The sequence below is a fragment of the Ailuropoda melanoleuca genome, chromosome 9 (assembly GCF_002007445.2).
Source record: "Ailuropoda melanoleuca isolate Jingjing chromosome 9, ASM200744v2, whole genome shotgun sequence".
Taxonomy (NCBI): Eukaryota; Metazoa; Chordata; class Mammalia; order Carnivora; family Ursidae; genus Ailuropoda; species Ailuropoda melanoleuca.
Genome location: NC_048226.1, coordinates 4,964,146 through 4,979,153, shown reverse-complemented (window position 1 = coordinate 4,979,153; position 15,008 = coordinate 4,964,146). Strand labels below are relative to the sequence as shown.

General features: G+C 44.0%; 1 protein-coding gene across 4 annotated transcripts in view; it reads right to left on the bottom strand.

The window, feature by feature from the left end:
* CRTC3 (CREB regulated transcription coactivator 3) overlaps nucleotides 1-6,729 on the bottom strand; it is an 87,832-nt gene extending 81,103 nt beyond the window's left edge. For 3 of the 4 annotated variants that reach the window (XM_011225693.3, XM_011225694.3, XM_034667850.1), the window contains exons 1-2: nucleotides 6,639-6,665; nucleotides 5,886-5,984 (exon numbers count right to left, since the gene is read on the bottom strand). In XM_011225693.3, coding sequence (XP_011223995.2) covers nucleotides 5,886-5,984; nucleotides 6,639-6,650 — 111 coding nt within the window. In that variant the 5' untranslated portion in view covers nucleotides 6,651-6,665. Of the gene's footprint in view, nucleotides 1-5,885; nucleotides 5,985-6,638 lie in introns of all 4 variants that reach the window. The other variant, XM_034667851.1, reaches the window with a different exon arrangement.
* Nucleotides 6,730-15,008: the final 8,279 nt, after the last annotated feature.

Sequence of the window (15,008 nt, the reverse complement as noted above, 5' to 3'; positions counted from 1 at the left end):
GTGAGCCTGCTTCTTCCTCTCCCACTCCCCCTGCTTGTGTTCCCTCTCTCGCTGGCTGTCTCTATCTCTGTCAAATAAATAAATAAAATCTTTAAAAAATAAATAAATAAAATTATAAAAAAAAAAAGAAGTTAACTAGTCTTACTGTGGGTGATCATTGTGCAACACATACAAATATCGAATCTATATTCTACGCCTGAAACTAATATAATGAATATAATGTTATATGTCAATTATACATCAACTTCTTAAAAACGTGTGGTATTAGGGACACCTGGCTGGCTCAGTCAGGACAGCATGCAACTCTTGATCTCGGGATTGTGGGTTCAAGCCCCACGCTGGGTGCAGAAATTGTTCAAAAATAAAATCTTTAAAGAATAAATAAATAGGCGGATAGACAGATAAAAAGTGTGGTATTAGCAAAATGAGAGACATGGAGATCCGTGGAACAGAAGATGGAGTCCAGAAACAGACCCACACATACAGTCAATTGACTTTGAACAAAGGTGAGAAGGCAATTCAATAGGAAAGAAAGGTCTCCTCACATGTGGTACTGGCACAATTCAACCCCATACGCAAAGGAAGTGGTGCTCAACCCATACTTTGCACTACGTTAAAAAAAAAAAATTAACTTGAAATTATTTAAGTGTACAACCTAAAACTGTAACACTTCCCAACGAACACACAGAAAAAACATCTTTGTGAACCTGAGTTAAGCAAATAATTCTTAGATAAGACATGAAAGACACAAACCATAAAACAACAAAATTGATCAACTGGGGTTCACTGAAATGAAAAACTTCTGCTCTTCAAGACTTTGTTGAGAAAATGAGAAGATAAGCCACAGACAGGGAGAAAATATCTTGCAAAATACATATCTGATAAAGAAATGGCATCTGGGGCACCTAGGTGGCTGAGTCCATTGGGCGCCCGACTCTTGATTTCAGCTCAGATTTCGTGATCTCAGGGTCACGAGATCGAGCCCTGCCTCGGGCTCCGCGCTGGAGCCTGCAGAAGATTCTCTCTCCCTCTGCCCCTCCCCCACAACCACGGCGCCGCTCGCGCACATGCGTATGCACTCTCTAAGAAAAAAGAAAAAAAAAGAAATGGCATCCCAAAAATATGAAGAACTCTCACAGTATGACAGGAAAATGAACAACTCATTTGAAAACTGGGCAAAAGCTCTGAACAGACATCTCACCAATGAAGATATCGGGGTGGCAAGTAATCACACAAGAAGATGCTCGACATCATTAGTCACTCGGAAAATGCCAATTAAAAACATAATAAGGGGCGCCTGGGTGGCGCAGTCGTTAAGCGTCTGCCTTCAGCTCAGGGCGTGATCCCGGCATTATGGGATCGAGCCCCACATCAGGCTCCTCCGTTTTGAGCCTGCTTCTTCCTCTCCCACTCCCCCTGCTTGTGTTCCCTCTCTCGCTGGCTGTCTCTATCTCTGTGGAATAAATAAATAAAATCTTTAAAAAATAAAATAAAATAAAAAATAACATAATAAAACAGCACGACACGTGCACTAGAATAACAAAAATCTTTTAAACTGAGATATCACCCCGACACTCGTTTGGACGACTACTCTCAAACCAACAGACACACACAGAAAATGACAGGTGTTGGCGAGGATGTCGGCAAGCCGGAGCCCTCATGCACCGCTGGTGCGAACGGAAATCGGCGCAGACGCAACGGAAAACAGTATGGCCGTTACTCAGAATATTTAAAATAGAATTACCATATGATCCAGCAATGCCACTTCTGAGTCTACACCCAGAAGAACTGAAAGCTGTATCTCTAGGAGGTATCTTCACACCCCCGTTCGTAGCAGCATTATTCACAAGAGTTGGGAGGTGGAAGCAACCAGGTGTCCACGAGGGGTGAAAGGACAAACAAAATGTGGTCTATACATAGAGTAAAATGCTATTTGCCTTAAATAAAAAGGAAATCTTGCCACATTCCATAATATGGGTGAGCTTTGAAGACATCATGCTATGTGAAATACGCCAGTCACAAGAAGACAAATAGTGTACAATTCCACTTACATGAAGGGCCTACAGCAGTCAAATTCACAGAGGCAGAAAGTACAATTGTGGTCACGGGGACACGGCGGAAGAGGGAATCAGGAGTTGTTGTCTAAATGGTACAGAGTTTCAGTTTTGTAAGATGATAAAGTTGCACAACAGTGTGAATATTCTTACCACTGTACTGTACACTTAAAAATGGTTAAGATGGCAAATACTATGAAGAGCTGGAGAGCAGCGCAGACTCACTGGAAGTCTATACTGCTGGTGGGATGTGAAACAGTACAGACACATCCTAAAACACCTTGGCAGTTTCTTATAAAGTTAAAGATATACTTGCCATGTGATCCAGCCATTTCACTACTATGTATTTACATAAAAACTACATGCAAGTAGCTTTATTCACAACTGCCGAAGTGTGGAAATGATCCAAATGCCCACCACCTGATGAATGGATAAAGAAATTACAGCACCCCATTCAATGGAATACTACTCAGCAATAAAAAATAAACTACAGCTAACCGCAATGGAGTTGAATCATGTTTCCCTGAAAAGATATGCTCGAGTCCTAACCCCCAGTACCTGTGAATATGATCTTATTTGGAAAAAGAATAATGACAGAGGTAATCAACTTGAGACGAGGTTGCCCTGGATTACAGTGGGCCCTTGATCCAATGAGTGGTGGCTTTAAAAGACAAGGTAGGGGGGAGCTTTGGACACAGAGACACAGGGAAGAAGGTCCTGCGGGCTGGAGGCAGAGGCCGGAGGCAGGGAGCTACAAGCCCGGGGCACCAAGGACTGGCAACAAGCAACAGAAGCTAGGAAGGGACAAGGAAGGATTCTTCCCTAGAGCCTTCAGACAGCACGGTCCCACTGACACCTTGATCTCAGAACTGCGAGAGGATGAATATCTGCTGCTTTCGGCCACCCAGCTTATGGTACTTTGTTAGGGCAGCTCTAGGAAACTAACACGTGCGACAACACATGTGCATCTCAGATGCAATATACTAGGTGAAAGAAGAACTCCAAAGATTACACCCTTTATAGGACACACTGGAACAGACAAAACTGCAGAATGAGTGGTTTCCAGAGGCTGGAGTTGGGGGGTGGAGACAGATTACAAAGGGACATAAAGGAACTTCTAGCTGGGGGATGACAGAACTGTTCTATATCTTGACTATGGCAGAAATTATACAACATAGAACTGTATGCCTAAGAAAGGCCAGTTGAGGGGCACCGGGTTAAGCATCTGACTCTTGATTTCGGCTCAGGTCATGATCTCGGGGACCTGGGATTGAGCCCCGCACTGGCTCCACGCTCAGCAGGGAGTCTCTCCTGGAGATTCTCTCTTGTCTCCCTCTGCCCCGCCCCCTGTTCACACATGCACATTCTCTCCCCCCCTTCTCTCTCAACAAATAAGTAAATCTTTAAAAAGAAAGGTCAACTGTATTGTAGGTAAATTACACCTCAAAAAAGTTTACTTAAAAAAAAAAATCTGTGTTCCTGGGATTCCCTTTTTTTCTCAGTTTGTCAAGAATCCCAAAAAGAGGGCTCCCACTGGCCTAATCAGAGATAATGTGAGCATCAAAATCACAATAGTTCTAGATTATAATGCACTAATAAAATAAGAAGCCACGAAACCAGATATACAGAAATAAATAAAAGGATGTATGAAAGTTTGATGAGGATCAGGAAGAAGTATCCCCTCACAAAATATTTGTTAACTACAAAGGGGAAGAGCAACTTTAACATGAAGAGGCCTGACAAACACCACCTTAATTGATAAAAGTGAACACCACTAGTGATAGGACAAAAGAAAATCATCCACTTAAGGGGATACAATAACAGCATCACTTCTGTGCTATTCCTGCCAAAGACAAAAATCTGAACTGAATCGCGAAGAAGCATCAGACAAACCCCACCTGAGGGATAGTCTACGAAATAACTGACTGTGCTCTTCAGAAGTGGCTAAGGTGATAAAAGTAAAAAATAATTTCTTTCACGTCAAAAATAAAAGACTGAAAAACTGTTCTAGACTGAAGGAGATGAAGGACAATAAAATACGTGTGATTCTGAACTGGATCCCTCTGCTGCAGGGGACAGTAACGGGACACACGAAACCACACGTGAAGGGGTCAATGTGGCTCTGTTTGGATTATGAGGGACAACATCCTTGCTTGTAGGAAAATGCACCTGAAATATCTGGGGTTGAAAGAACATCAGGTTAGCAACTTATTTTCTCAAGGGGGAAAAAAAAAGTTATTTGTACTGAACTTTCAATTTTTCTGTAAGTTTGTAATTGTTTCAAAGCAAAAAAAAAAAAAAAATTATTCAGGGGCGCCTGAGTGGCTCAGTCAGTTAAGTGTAAGCCTTCGGCTCATGTCATGATCTCTGGGTCCTGGGATGGAGTCCTGCATCCAGCTCCCTGCTCAGTGGGGAGTCTGCTTCTCCCTCTCCCTCTCCCTCTGCCTCTCCTCCCATTGGTGCTCCCTCTCTCTCTCTCAAATAAATAAATAAAATCTTAAAAAAAAAAAAAGAATATAAAAAAAAGTATTCAAAGAAAGAATCCCGGGAAGGCCAAGGGCTGTTAGTTCATCCCATCCCCCACTGCAACAGGACAGGAGCAGGACAGTAAGTGCTATCTATATTCCTCTGAAGTTCACTATCAAGTACCATAAAATCAGGATCTCAAACACAGCATACCTTGGCAGTGTTCTGTTTTCAGAAGCATGAAATTCAGCATAAAGCAGAGACCTACTTTATCTGGATACTGAATGATCCAATAGGCCAATGCAGAAGATTATCTGGTCTACCAAGGTAGGCCTCCAACATAGGCAGCAGCATAATGAGATTCGAACGTCAACATAGGAAAGACAGTATCAAGTGTAACAGGGTACAAGTATGTTCACATTGTGCTTTTTCTAATAATTTTCTTATATTTAAGAGCCCCTGTTAGCACTCTCAAACGGAAGTCTCTATTTTAAATAATACTTTCGCCTATGGGACCATCATCAAGCAAGTGAACCTAGCTTTTTCAGCAAAGAAAGAAGATAGTGCTTTTAAAATGGACGGGCATCCAAATAAATCAACTTAAACCTTGTCTTAAAGTTCCCCACTTCAACACCAAATCTTAAATTGTTTAATCAGAACTATGACACGCTCCTAATTTTTCAGAGACTAGGATATCTACTTTGGATCTTAACAACAGTATCCTATACCATTGTCTGAAATATTGATTCCACGTTATTCTGAACAAAGTTCTTCAATGACATGAATGATTGAGGCACCCTAGACACTGCACTAATCTAAATGCAAGAGACCACTTATCTGGGCCTTAGATCTGCACTGTCCAATAAGGCAAGCACCAACCACGCGAAGGCAGTGAAATATGGCTAGTCTCAATCGAGACATGCTGTAAGTGTACAATATGCACCAGATTCCAGGCTTAGTACAAATTTAAAAAAAGAATGTGAAATATCTCATTTGTGTTTGTTATACTGATTATATGCTGAAATGATAATATTTTGGATCTACTAGGTTAAATAATCATTTAGGTTAAATAATATTAAAATTAGTTGCACCTGTTTCTTTGTCTTTAACGTGGCTACTAGAGAAGTCTGGATTACATATGTGGCTCACAGTATGTTTCTCCTGGACAGTGCTGCCTTAGCTGGCCTGCGAGATAATACTATGTCAGGCTGTAGAAACCAGGAGAAAGAATGATGGGCTTCCCGGAAGAACACTGAACTGCAGCTAGGCCCACTTTATCCTTCAAGATCCAATCTTTCTAAGGACACTGGCCACCTATGTTTTTACACTCGACTCAGACAGGAGGACAGAAGCATCTGGAGGTACCTGGAATTCGGCTGCGCTGCTCCGCAGCTGGCTCACGTTCGGTAAGGACCCGCCATGGTACTGCGTGAGGCGCAGCTGCTGAAGCTTCTGAAATTGGACCTGGAAACAAAGAGATTTCAAGACGGTTGAGAGATGACAGCAAAGATCTGAGGGAAGCATCGAAGTATGGGTATTTTGTAGCAGAACGGTTCAAGAGTGAAAGTGTTGGTTTCAGTTTATTTTCTACCTAAAACCTTCAGGTTTCCGGTGCCTTCTGATTTTTGACTAGTCTATTTTTGGAAAGAATTTACCCATGTTCCAAATGTCCCATGCACCATGATAGTAAGGTCTTTGCAAGGTCTTTGAGTGTGTGTGTGTGTAGGCGGGCGGGCACAACCTCTAACAGCAACAAAAGTCTCTTAAAGGAAAATCAAGCCACTCTCTATGACTCTAACACATTAATTGTTCTCCCTTTCACGTGCTCCTGTCCAGTCTCTGCTCACACATGTATGTAACAGCTGCATGGCAGTAATCATAACTTAGGTACGATCTCACGTGCTTACATCTTAACTCTTTCCTATGATATTAATCAACTTTAATGGCTATATAACATTTCTTCTTCTGAATTATTTCCTAAGAACACATTCCAAAGAGTGGTTACTGAGTCTCTGGATCCAGGGCTTTAGATAGCTCTCAATACATAGTGCCAAAATACTTTCCCAGCAGGTACAAGAAGTACATACGAGAAACAGTTTCACAAGAAAACTCACTAACACTGAATATCATCCTTAATTGGGGCAGAGGAGACGGCCAAATCAACAGGTATCAAATGGCATCCCACTGCTTTCATATGCCTTTCTTCTCAACTTCTTCCTTACTTCATTTTTCAAAAGGCAGTAAACTGGTTACAGTTCTTGTAAACTCCAAAGTGGTTCAATTTGGTCTTTAAGAGTTCTGTTTCTAAAATAATAAATTACCTCTGTGGTTATATAACGCTTGGCACTTATAAGTCACCTGGGGAAGAAAGAGCGATGGGAACGCTGAAGGCTTTCATTATTAGACCCTTTGTCTAAAACAATAAAAGCTAGCAGATAGAAGCCGCTAAGACGATCCAGACGCTGTCTTCAGATGCTTCGCCCATTTCATCTCCAACTCTTCCCACAACCACAAGAGAGACCATATCATCCTGCTTTCACAGACCTAGAGACCCAGACTTAAGGAAGCTCAACATTTGCCCGATGTCACACAGCTCGAGGAGGCCAAGCTATGGCTACCTCAAAACCCACATTCTTGGGCGCCTGGGTGCCTCAGCTGGTTAAGTGGCCGACTCCTGATTTTGGCTCAGGTCATAATCTCAGGGTTATGAGATCGTCTCCACGCTGGACACAGAGCCTGCTTAAGATTTTCTCAATCCCTCTCCCTCTCCCCGCACCCCTCTCTTACACACACACATTCTTATATCTGCGCGGTCCTTTTCTTTGCTCTGTTTCCCTCTCTCTCTCTCTTTTTAAGATTCATTTATTTATTTATTTGAGACAGGGAGAGAGAGAGAGAGAGAGAGAGAGAGAGAGAGAGAACACAAGCAGGGAGGAAGGGCAGAGGGAAAGGGAGAAGCAGAACCCGCCACTGAGCAGGAAGCCTGACATGGGGCTCGATCCCAGGACCCTGGGATCATGACCTGAGCAGAAGGCAGACGCTTCACTGACTGAGCCACCCAGCCCCCCCCATTTCTCTCTCAATGATCATACTATTTACAAACTCAGAGAAAAATGAAATTTGGTTGATCAAAAGCATTGCTGGGCCTATGAAGCTCTCTGATTTTGTTCAGTTTTTATATTGATTATGAAAAATTTCAAATATATACAAAATAGAGATGAATACAATGAAACCCCATCTAACATCTTCCAGCTTCCACAATGATCTTATGTCCAGTTTTGACTCATGTTTACCCCGACCACCCATGCACCCCCCTAAAAGAAATCCAGACATTGTATCATTCCATATTTCAATATGAATCTCCAAAAGATAAGAGCCTATATCTGGCTGGAAGTTTTAAAGGCATTCAAAACCCCTTGGTGGCCTTAACTTCCTTGTACCCACAATATTTGATTTCCCAAACACGCTACACTGGGAGGCAGCTTAATCTATTCATCAGAACCCAGATCCAAGAGTCAAATATGAGAAGGAGGACATAATGAGACTTTCCCATCTACCAGATGAATTATAACAAAGTCTCAGCTTTTGATCTTAACATTCTCAAAGCACTAACCAGAAGCATTTGACTCTCTGTCCTTGAAATTCTCTAGACAAAATTCTTGGCCCCCTTGATCTCAAGCCTTTGATTCCTTCTTCCATCAATCCATCCATTTATTCACTTATACAAGAACTTTTAACTGTGTCTGCTAGGTACTTTTAACTGTGTCTTGCTAAGATGAATACATGCCAAGGTTCCTGCCTTTAGCAAGTTCTCACAAAGGCTTCAACATTTACCCAAAAACCTTGATACTTCAACCAAGCTAAGTTCTAAATCTAGCTAGACACCTGCCTTTACCTGAGTCTAAGGCCCTCCCACCATCTCCCATACCTGCCCTCCTTCCCAAAGTGCCTATTCTAGAGTCTTCAGACACTGCTGTGCTATGGGGAAAAGAGTACTGGATTCGGAACCGCAACACCCTGAACCTGCCACGAGGCTGGGGAAATTATTCTGCTGTCTACTTCACAAAGACAACGTAAGGATTAAAAGAGAACAGACGTGACAGTAGGGTGTAAAATGGAAAGCTTTGGACAACTTCTCGAAATATCATCATCATTGTTGATATTCTCGGCTACCTCCTAAACCCTTCAGTAACTTTGATACTTTCCTCTTTTGAAATCTAGAATCGATGAACTGGAAAGAACCTTAGACACTGTCTTCAACACCATTGTGCTTCCTCATGATGAAAATGGGCACCGAAGAATGAGTAGCCTAAGGGGAGGTCACAAATTGGCAGGCCAGGGGCCATGTTTAGAGAGTTCTGTTTGACCTACATGAAACTGACCCACTCAATGCTTTAAACTTCCATTTTGAATTGGAAGACTGTATAAAAATCTGGATTTCCAACTTCTCTTGACTGAAAGCTCAAGCAACACTGAATGTACGTTCCTGCACGGCAACAATGCGTGGAGCTGAGAAGCAGCTGCCCCCTTGCACAGGGCTTGAGTTATCATTTGCCCAAGACCTCCCTGCGCCCTATTACTCCTCCACCATGGCCTAAGATCACTTCCTCATTCCTGGCTCCTCCACTCCTTTTCCCTACATGCCTCACCTTGGAACTTAAGTTAGCAACCTCTAGCCTGTAGCCACACACTTTAGTGGAACGTCCTTCAGTGTCCATATGAAATGAGAGCCAAGCCTCATTAATTCCCTTTTTAAAAAGTGTCACAGCAGCCAATCCCAAACAAAAATCCCAGCAGGCCTCTCTATAGAAACTGACGAGATAAACCTGAAAATTTACTGATCTGCGAACAGCCAACCTACAGTAGTCAAAGCAATTTTTAAAAAGAGCAAAGTTGGAAGGCTGTTACCTTGTTTCCAGACTTACTATAAAGCTACAGGCAGCGTGCTACTGTCAGAGAGATGCAGGGATCAATAGAATAGAAGAGAGAGTCCAAAAATAGACCACACAATATCTGGCCAATTGATTTTTGACAAAAGTATCATAGCAATTCAACGGGGAAAGTGTTTTCAACAGATGCCGCTGCTATACGTAGACGTCCTTGGGCGCGGGGTGGATAAAAGCAGTTGGGTACACAGACATGCAGTGGCACAGCCATATTCAAACTCCAGCTCTGCCACTAATCAGCCACGCAACCGTACCTCTCCAGCCTCAGTCTGCTCATCTGCAAAATGAAGAGTAATCTAGATACACATTCCCTAGGGTCATTGTGAAAACCGCAGGAGATAATGAACGTAAAGGAGTCAGCACAGCATCTGGCAAAAAGATAGCACTCAATAGTCAGCCCAAATCCAGTACGTCTAGTCTTTTCTCTTCTCTCTTTTTTAAAGATTTTATTGATCTATGTGTCAGAAAGAGAGACAGCACAAGCAGGGGGGAGGGGCAGGCAGAGGGAGAAGCAGGCTCCCTGCTGAACAAGCAGCCTGATGTGGAACTCGATCCCAGGACCCCAGGATCATGACCTGAGCCAAAGGCAGACGCTCAACCAACCGAGCCACCCAGACGTCCCTTTTTTCCTCCTGTCTTAGAGGCCTCACTGCTACAGAACACACCTAATATTTGTTTGTTTTAATATAAAAATTATTCTCCCCAAATATTCAAGCTAAATTAACACTCTAGCTGATATGCCGTGTTTAACCTGTGGTTTCTCAAAACTACAAGTTGTCCTTCAAAGCTGGACATCTGGAGCAAGTTCCCAATCCTGTCTCTCTTTCCTTCCATTTGGTCCTGGGTGCCTCACGACCTCCATTCCAACCAGCTCACCGTGAACACAGTGGTTCTCACCCAGATTACCACTGGCCTCCACTGGACTAGACCAAAGGACACGTCCTTATCATGTCAGACCGAGTCAGCAGCATTGGGCTCGGCTGCTTGACATGCTCTCCTTTCCCTCTCTGGCTGCTTTTCAGTGTGTTTTGCTGGTTCCCTTCCTCTACCTCCCCTTTACGTGGTAGAGTTCCCTGGGCTTCTCTTGGCCCTCTCCACATGTCACTCTACAGCAGGGCTCACAAACTCAAATGTCTGCAGGTGCCAAGTGTGGAAGAGAAGTAAGTGAAGCAGCTGGAATCACTGTGAGGAACACCACAGGGAGCAGTGGGGACTGTGGCAAACTGAACAAATGCATGCACTTTCCTGTGGGGGAAGCCACTCTGGGAGCTCCAGGCAACTGCCATCATACAGAAACATAGAGAGTGTTGTTAGATGACTTCATTTTTCAAAAGAAGCCAAAATCCAAGCTTTGATATAAAATCCCAATATTCACTGTTGGTCCTAATTAAACACACACACACACACATATTCAGGCACACACACACCCACACACACCCATAAGGACCAAATTAGAATTTAGGTCACCAATTTGCAAGATGTGTTCTAGAAATTCTTCTTAGGCAGCTGAATCTACTACCACAACTACACACCAAAGGTCCCCACATCTATAGCACTAGCCTAGACTTCCCTCCTTATTTGGAGATCCTTATATGGCTTCAGGGCCATATAAACAACTGCCTGTTGGACCATCTCTACTTGCTTCACAAGCACCTCAAACTCGCCATCTTCTCACACTGAGGCATCTGTTCCCGCCAATGCTCCCCCTCTTTAGGAAGGATACCTTGAAATGGCTCCAGTCTAAAAGCTGGGGATCATGCATTCACCAAGTTTGGTCATTTCTAGCTCCTAAGTATTAATCTGTTCACCTCTCTGCCTCCCCCTGGCTACCACCCCAGTGTCAAGGCCAGCATCACATCTCTTGGACTACTATCTCACACCCCCAACCCCGTTTCTGTGCCACCTTCCCCTCAGTTCTATCCACCACTCTGGAGCTAGAGGCATCCTTTTAAAATGAAAACCTCCCCTCCTTCAACCCCTTCATGACTCCCCATTGTCCTCAGGATCAAGTCCCAAATCCTGTCTCTACAATCTGATCCCTGGGAACGCCTCAACTCAAATCGCCCTCTTTGTCCCCCTGCTGAACCTCATACCCTCAAATGGCTTCCTTACCCCCACTAATCCTTTAGGCCACTAGAAAAGGTGAGGACTCCCTACCATCCATTTCCAGAGCTACATCTTTTCTAGCTTCCCCTTTTGTAATATTCATGAAAATGTGTCCTTACTTGTCAAAGGAATATCTTCTCCATTAAATCCTACAATCTATGAGGAGACTGTGTTTTGCTTGCTCATTATTATAATCCCCAATGTGCATCCTAACTTCTGGCACACACTAGAGACTCGGTAAGTCTTTGATGAACAAATTAGCAAGACCTTTAAAGTAAGACACCATGTCTTCACCTCCCCCCAACATAGACCCCATTAACAACAGTGGGTACTCCAGTACTGACAAATAAATGAATGAACAAAGGAACAGCCTCTTTCCAGGCATGCCTGCCTCCATTTTTTAACTGTTCTTACCATCCCAGGTACCGCCACTAAAATAGTCCCCCTAGCATTCTCTTCTCAAAATATTCCCACTGCTTCCTAATAAAGCTGAACCCCTAAAACTAGGGTGAAAAATTCCCCATAATCTAGTCTATCCCACCTACTAGGCAAATAGGATTTAACTCGAACTCTGAAGGATTGACTCTGATTATGTAGAGAACATCTTGGAGCTCAGCACAGGCTCAGAGAGGAAGGAGTATCTACGTTATCGATGTCAGTCATGGGCTGATAACGGAAAGTCAGTATACCTGCCACCCAGTGACCAATAATGAACTAGTTGGGGGTGTCCGGGTGGCTCAGTGGTTAAGCTCCAACTCTTAATTTCGGCTCAGGTCATGATTTCAAGGTTGTGAGACTGACTCCACACTGGGCATGGAGCCTGCTTAGGATTCTTTCTTTCCCTCTCCCCCTGCTCTCATAAATAAATTAACAATAAATAAATAAACAAACAAACAAACAAACAAATAAATAAAATGAGCTGGACGGATTCTTCTGCATCTGGGATCTTTGGACCCTTGGAGGTTTACAAACATGTGCCTGGGAATCTGAGAGTTCTCTTTGAGAAGTGTTCAGTTTTGTAAATTTCATTATGAAAATAATCCTTAAAATTTTTAAATAAGCAAATACAACTCAGCAAATGCAGTGTTCTCATTTGCCTTCGTGTTTATAGATACACTGGACTGGGGTGCCTGGCTGGCTCAGTCAGAGGAGCATGTGATTCTTGGTCTCGGGGTCGTGAGTTCGAGACCCAGGTGGACACAGAGATTACTTTTAAAAAAATTAATACATTAAAAAATATAAACACATTGGACCAAAGTAGTATTATTTACCTGCAATTGGTAGCAAAGAAAGAACACAGGAGGAATTAACACGTAAATGAGGTCCTGTACCAGGTGAAGGGCAAAGTAACATCATAATTTTGTGGTAATTAGAACAGAGGAAAGTGGTGGCTGAACTGAGTTACCCCACGGGGCGTACCTGATCAGCCCTGCTGAACTCAAGAAAACCTGAACTATAGGGGTTAGCATCACATCCACACTGAGAGTTTCAACCGAGTTCAGCAAAATAGCATATGTCGTATCAAATTAATGATGTGAATTTAAATTTATTGCATTTTTTAAACGAGTGAATTTATTTTGTGCATGTCTTTTAGTTATGGTTGTACCACAGCTATAATCAAAGGACTTTATGTATAAGTGGATGTTTGAGCATATTTAAGTAACATAACCAAACTCATTTAAATAAACACAAAGGATCTGTGAAAATATTTTGCCTTAAAAGAGTCTATAATTACTCATGGCTTTATCTATCAGGGATGCCTTAAAGAGGGTTTATGAATTGGGTGAGAGACTGGATCAACTCTAGGTATATAGACAGAGTGTCTATATTTGTACACACACTTTATCTAAACAACACGTAACAACACACGTCCCAGCATTAACCCTCAGCTTTCACCCAACCATTCTCAATGTGCTCTGAGCTCATCACGCTCATCCCTGAATCTAACCAAGGTCACACATGTGTATGTCCGTGGACACCAGGCAGTTAAATGAGTGAAGCTATTCAGGGCATGAGGAAAAAAAATTATTGAAATCCTCAGCCTTGGGGCGCCTGGGTGGCTCAGTCAAACATGTGCCTTCGGCTCAGGTCATGATCTCCGGGTCCTGGGATGGAGCCCCACATCAGGCTCTCTATTGAGCGGGAAGTCTGCTTCTCCCTCTGTGCTCTCCCTCTTTCTCTCTCAAATAAATAAATAAAATCTTTAAAAAAGAGAGAGAAAGAAATCCTCAGCCTTCTTTATCTCTGCTTTTTTTCTTAGCATAAAAATAAAGTATATATGAAATATTTCATGTCCCGTTTACTTCATTAAAAGAAAACATCAAAAATATGATAAATGGCAAATGACACCTAGCTTCGGTGTGGGAGCTCATGACAGGGTGTGGTGTGAAACGTGGCCAACAAGAGAATCCACACTCTAGCTGAGGGGGCAACCACCACCCAGCTCCAGCCAAAAGCTGTCGTATGGGAATTCAGGATGACTGCTACCGGGTCTCCCAATTTTAAATATATATATACACACACAGATAGGAAAAGAAGAAAAGGATGGGAGAGACGGGGGAGGGAAGAAGGGGGGTTGGAAAGGAAGGAAGGAAAAGAAGAGAGAGAGAGAGAAAGAAGAAAGGTTTTATATGAAAATCTCCCAATTAAAAACTTCTGGCAACAGATTTGAAAAGTTTCCCAAACATTGTACTTGGCCAAAAACAAAACAAAACAAAACAAAACAAAACAAAACAAAACAAAACAAAACAAAACAAAACCGTGTCTTTAGCGGAGTGAGCCGGGACCCTCAGAGTGCAATACTGCTCTCCGCTCTTCAAGCCTGCCCCCTGCCCAGCATCTGCATATCCTCCCCCGCGCCCCCCCCCCGGGTTCGCGATGGTCCTTCAAGGTCAGCAGTCGGGAGCCTCAAGGCCTGGCCCGCTCGCGCTGACCCTCCTCCCTGCAGCCCTGCGCGGACACTCCTCTTGGCTCTCCATCCTCCACTGCCTCACTCAACAGTTTCCCAACCTCCGGGTGTTTGTCCCGGCCCGCGCCTTACTCATTGCTCCTGGACCCTCCTCCGTCACCAGCGACGCCGTGCACCTTGCCAGTTCTCGTTAAATCTCCCGGCTGAGCACAGTAATGCGGGCCGAGAAGGCACCTCCGCGGAGAGAGGAAAGCCCCACTCGGCACGCAATGCCTTCCCGGTGCCCCCGAGGCCCCTCGGCCCGCGCCGGCCCCGGGCTCACGGTGCACGGGGCTCCCCCCAGGCCCCGCGGCCCTCCTCGCCCCGCGGTCCACAAGGGCCGGCTGGTGGAGGATGTGCGGAGCCACGAGAAGCCGCACCGCCCGCCTCCGAGCTGTTTGTGATTTCCTCCCGGGGCTCCGTTCGCCCTCCCCCTCAGGCCGCCCTCGCGCCGCCGCCCGCCGCGCCCGGCCCGGCCCCTTCCCTCTC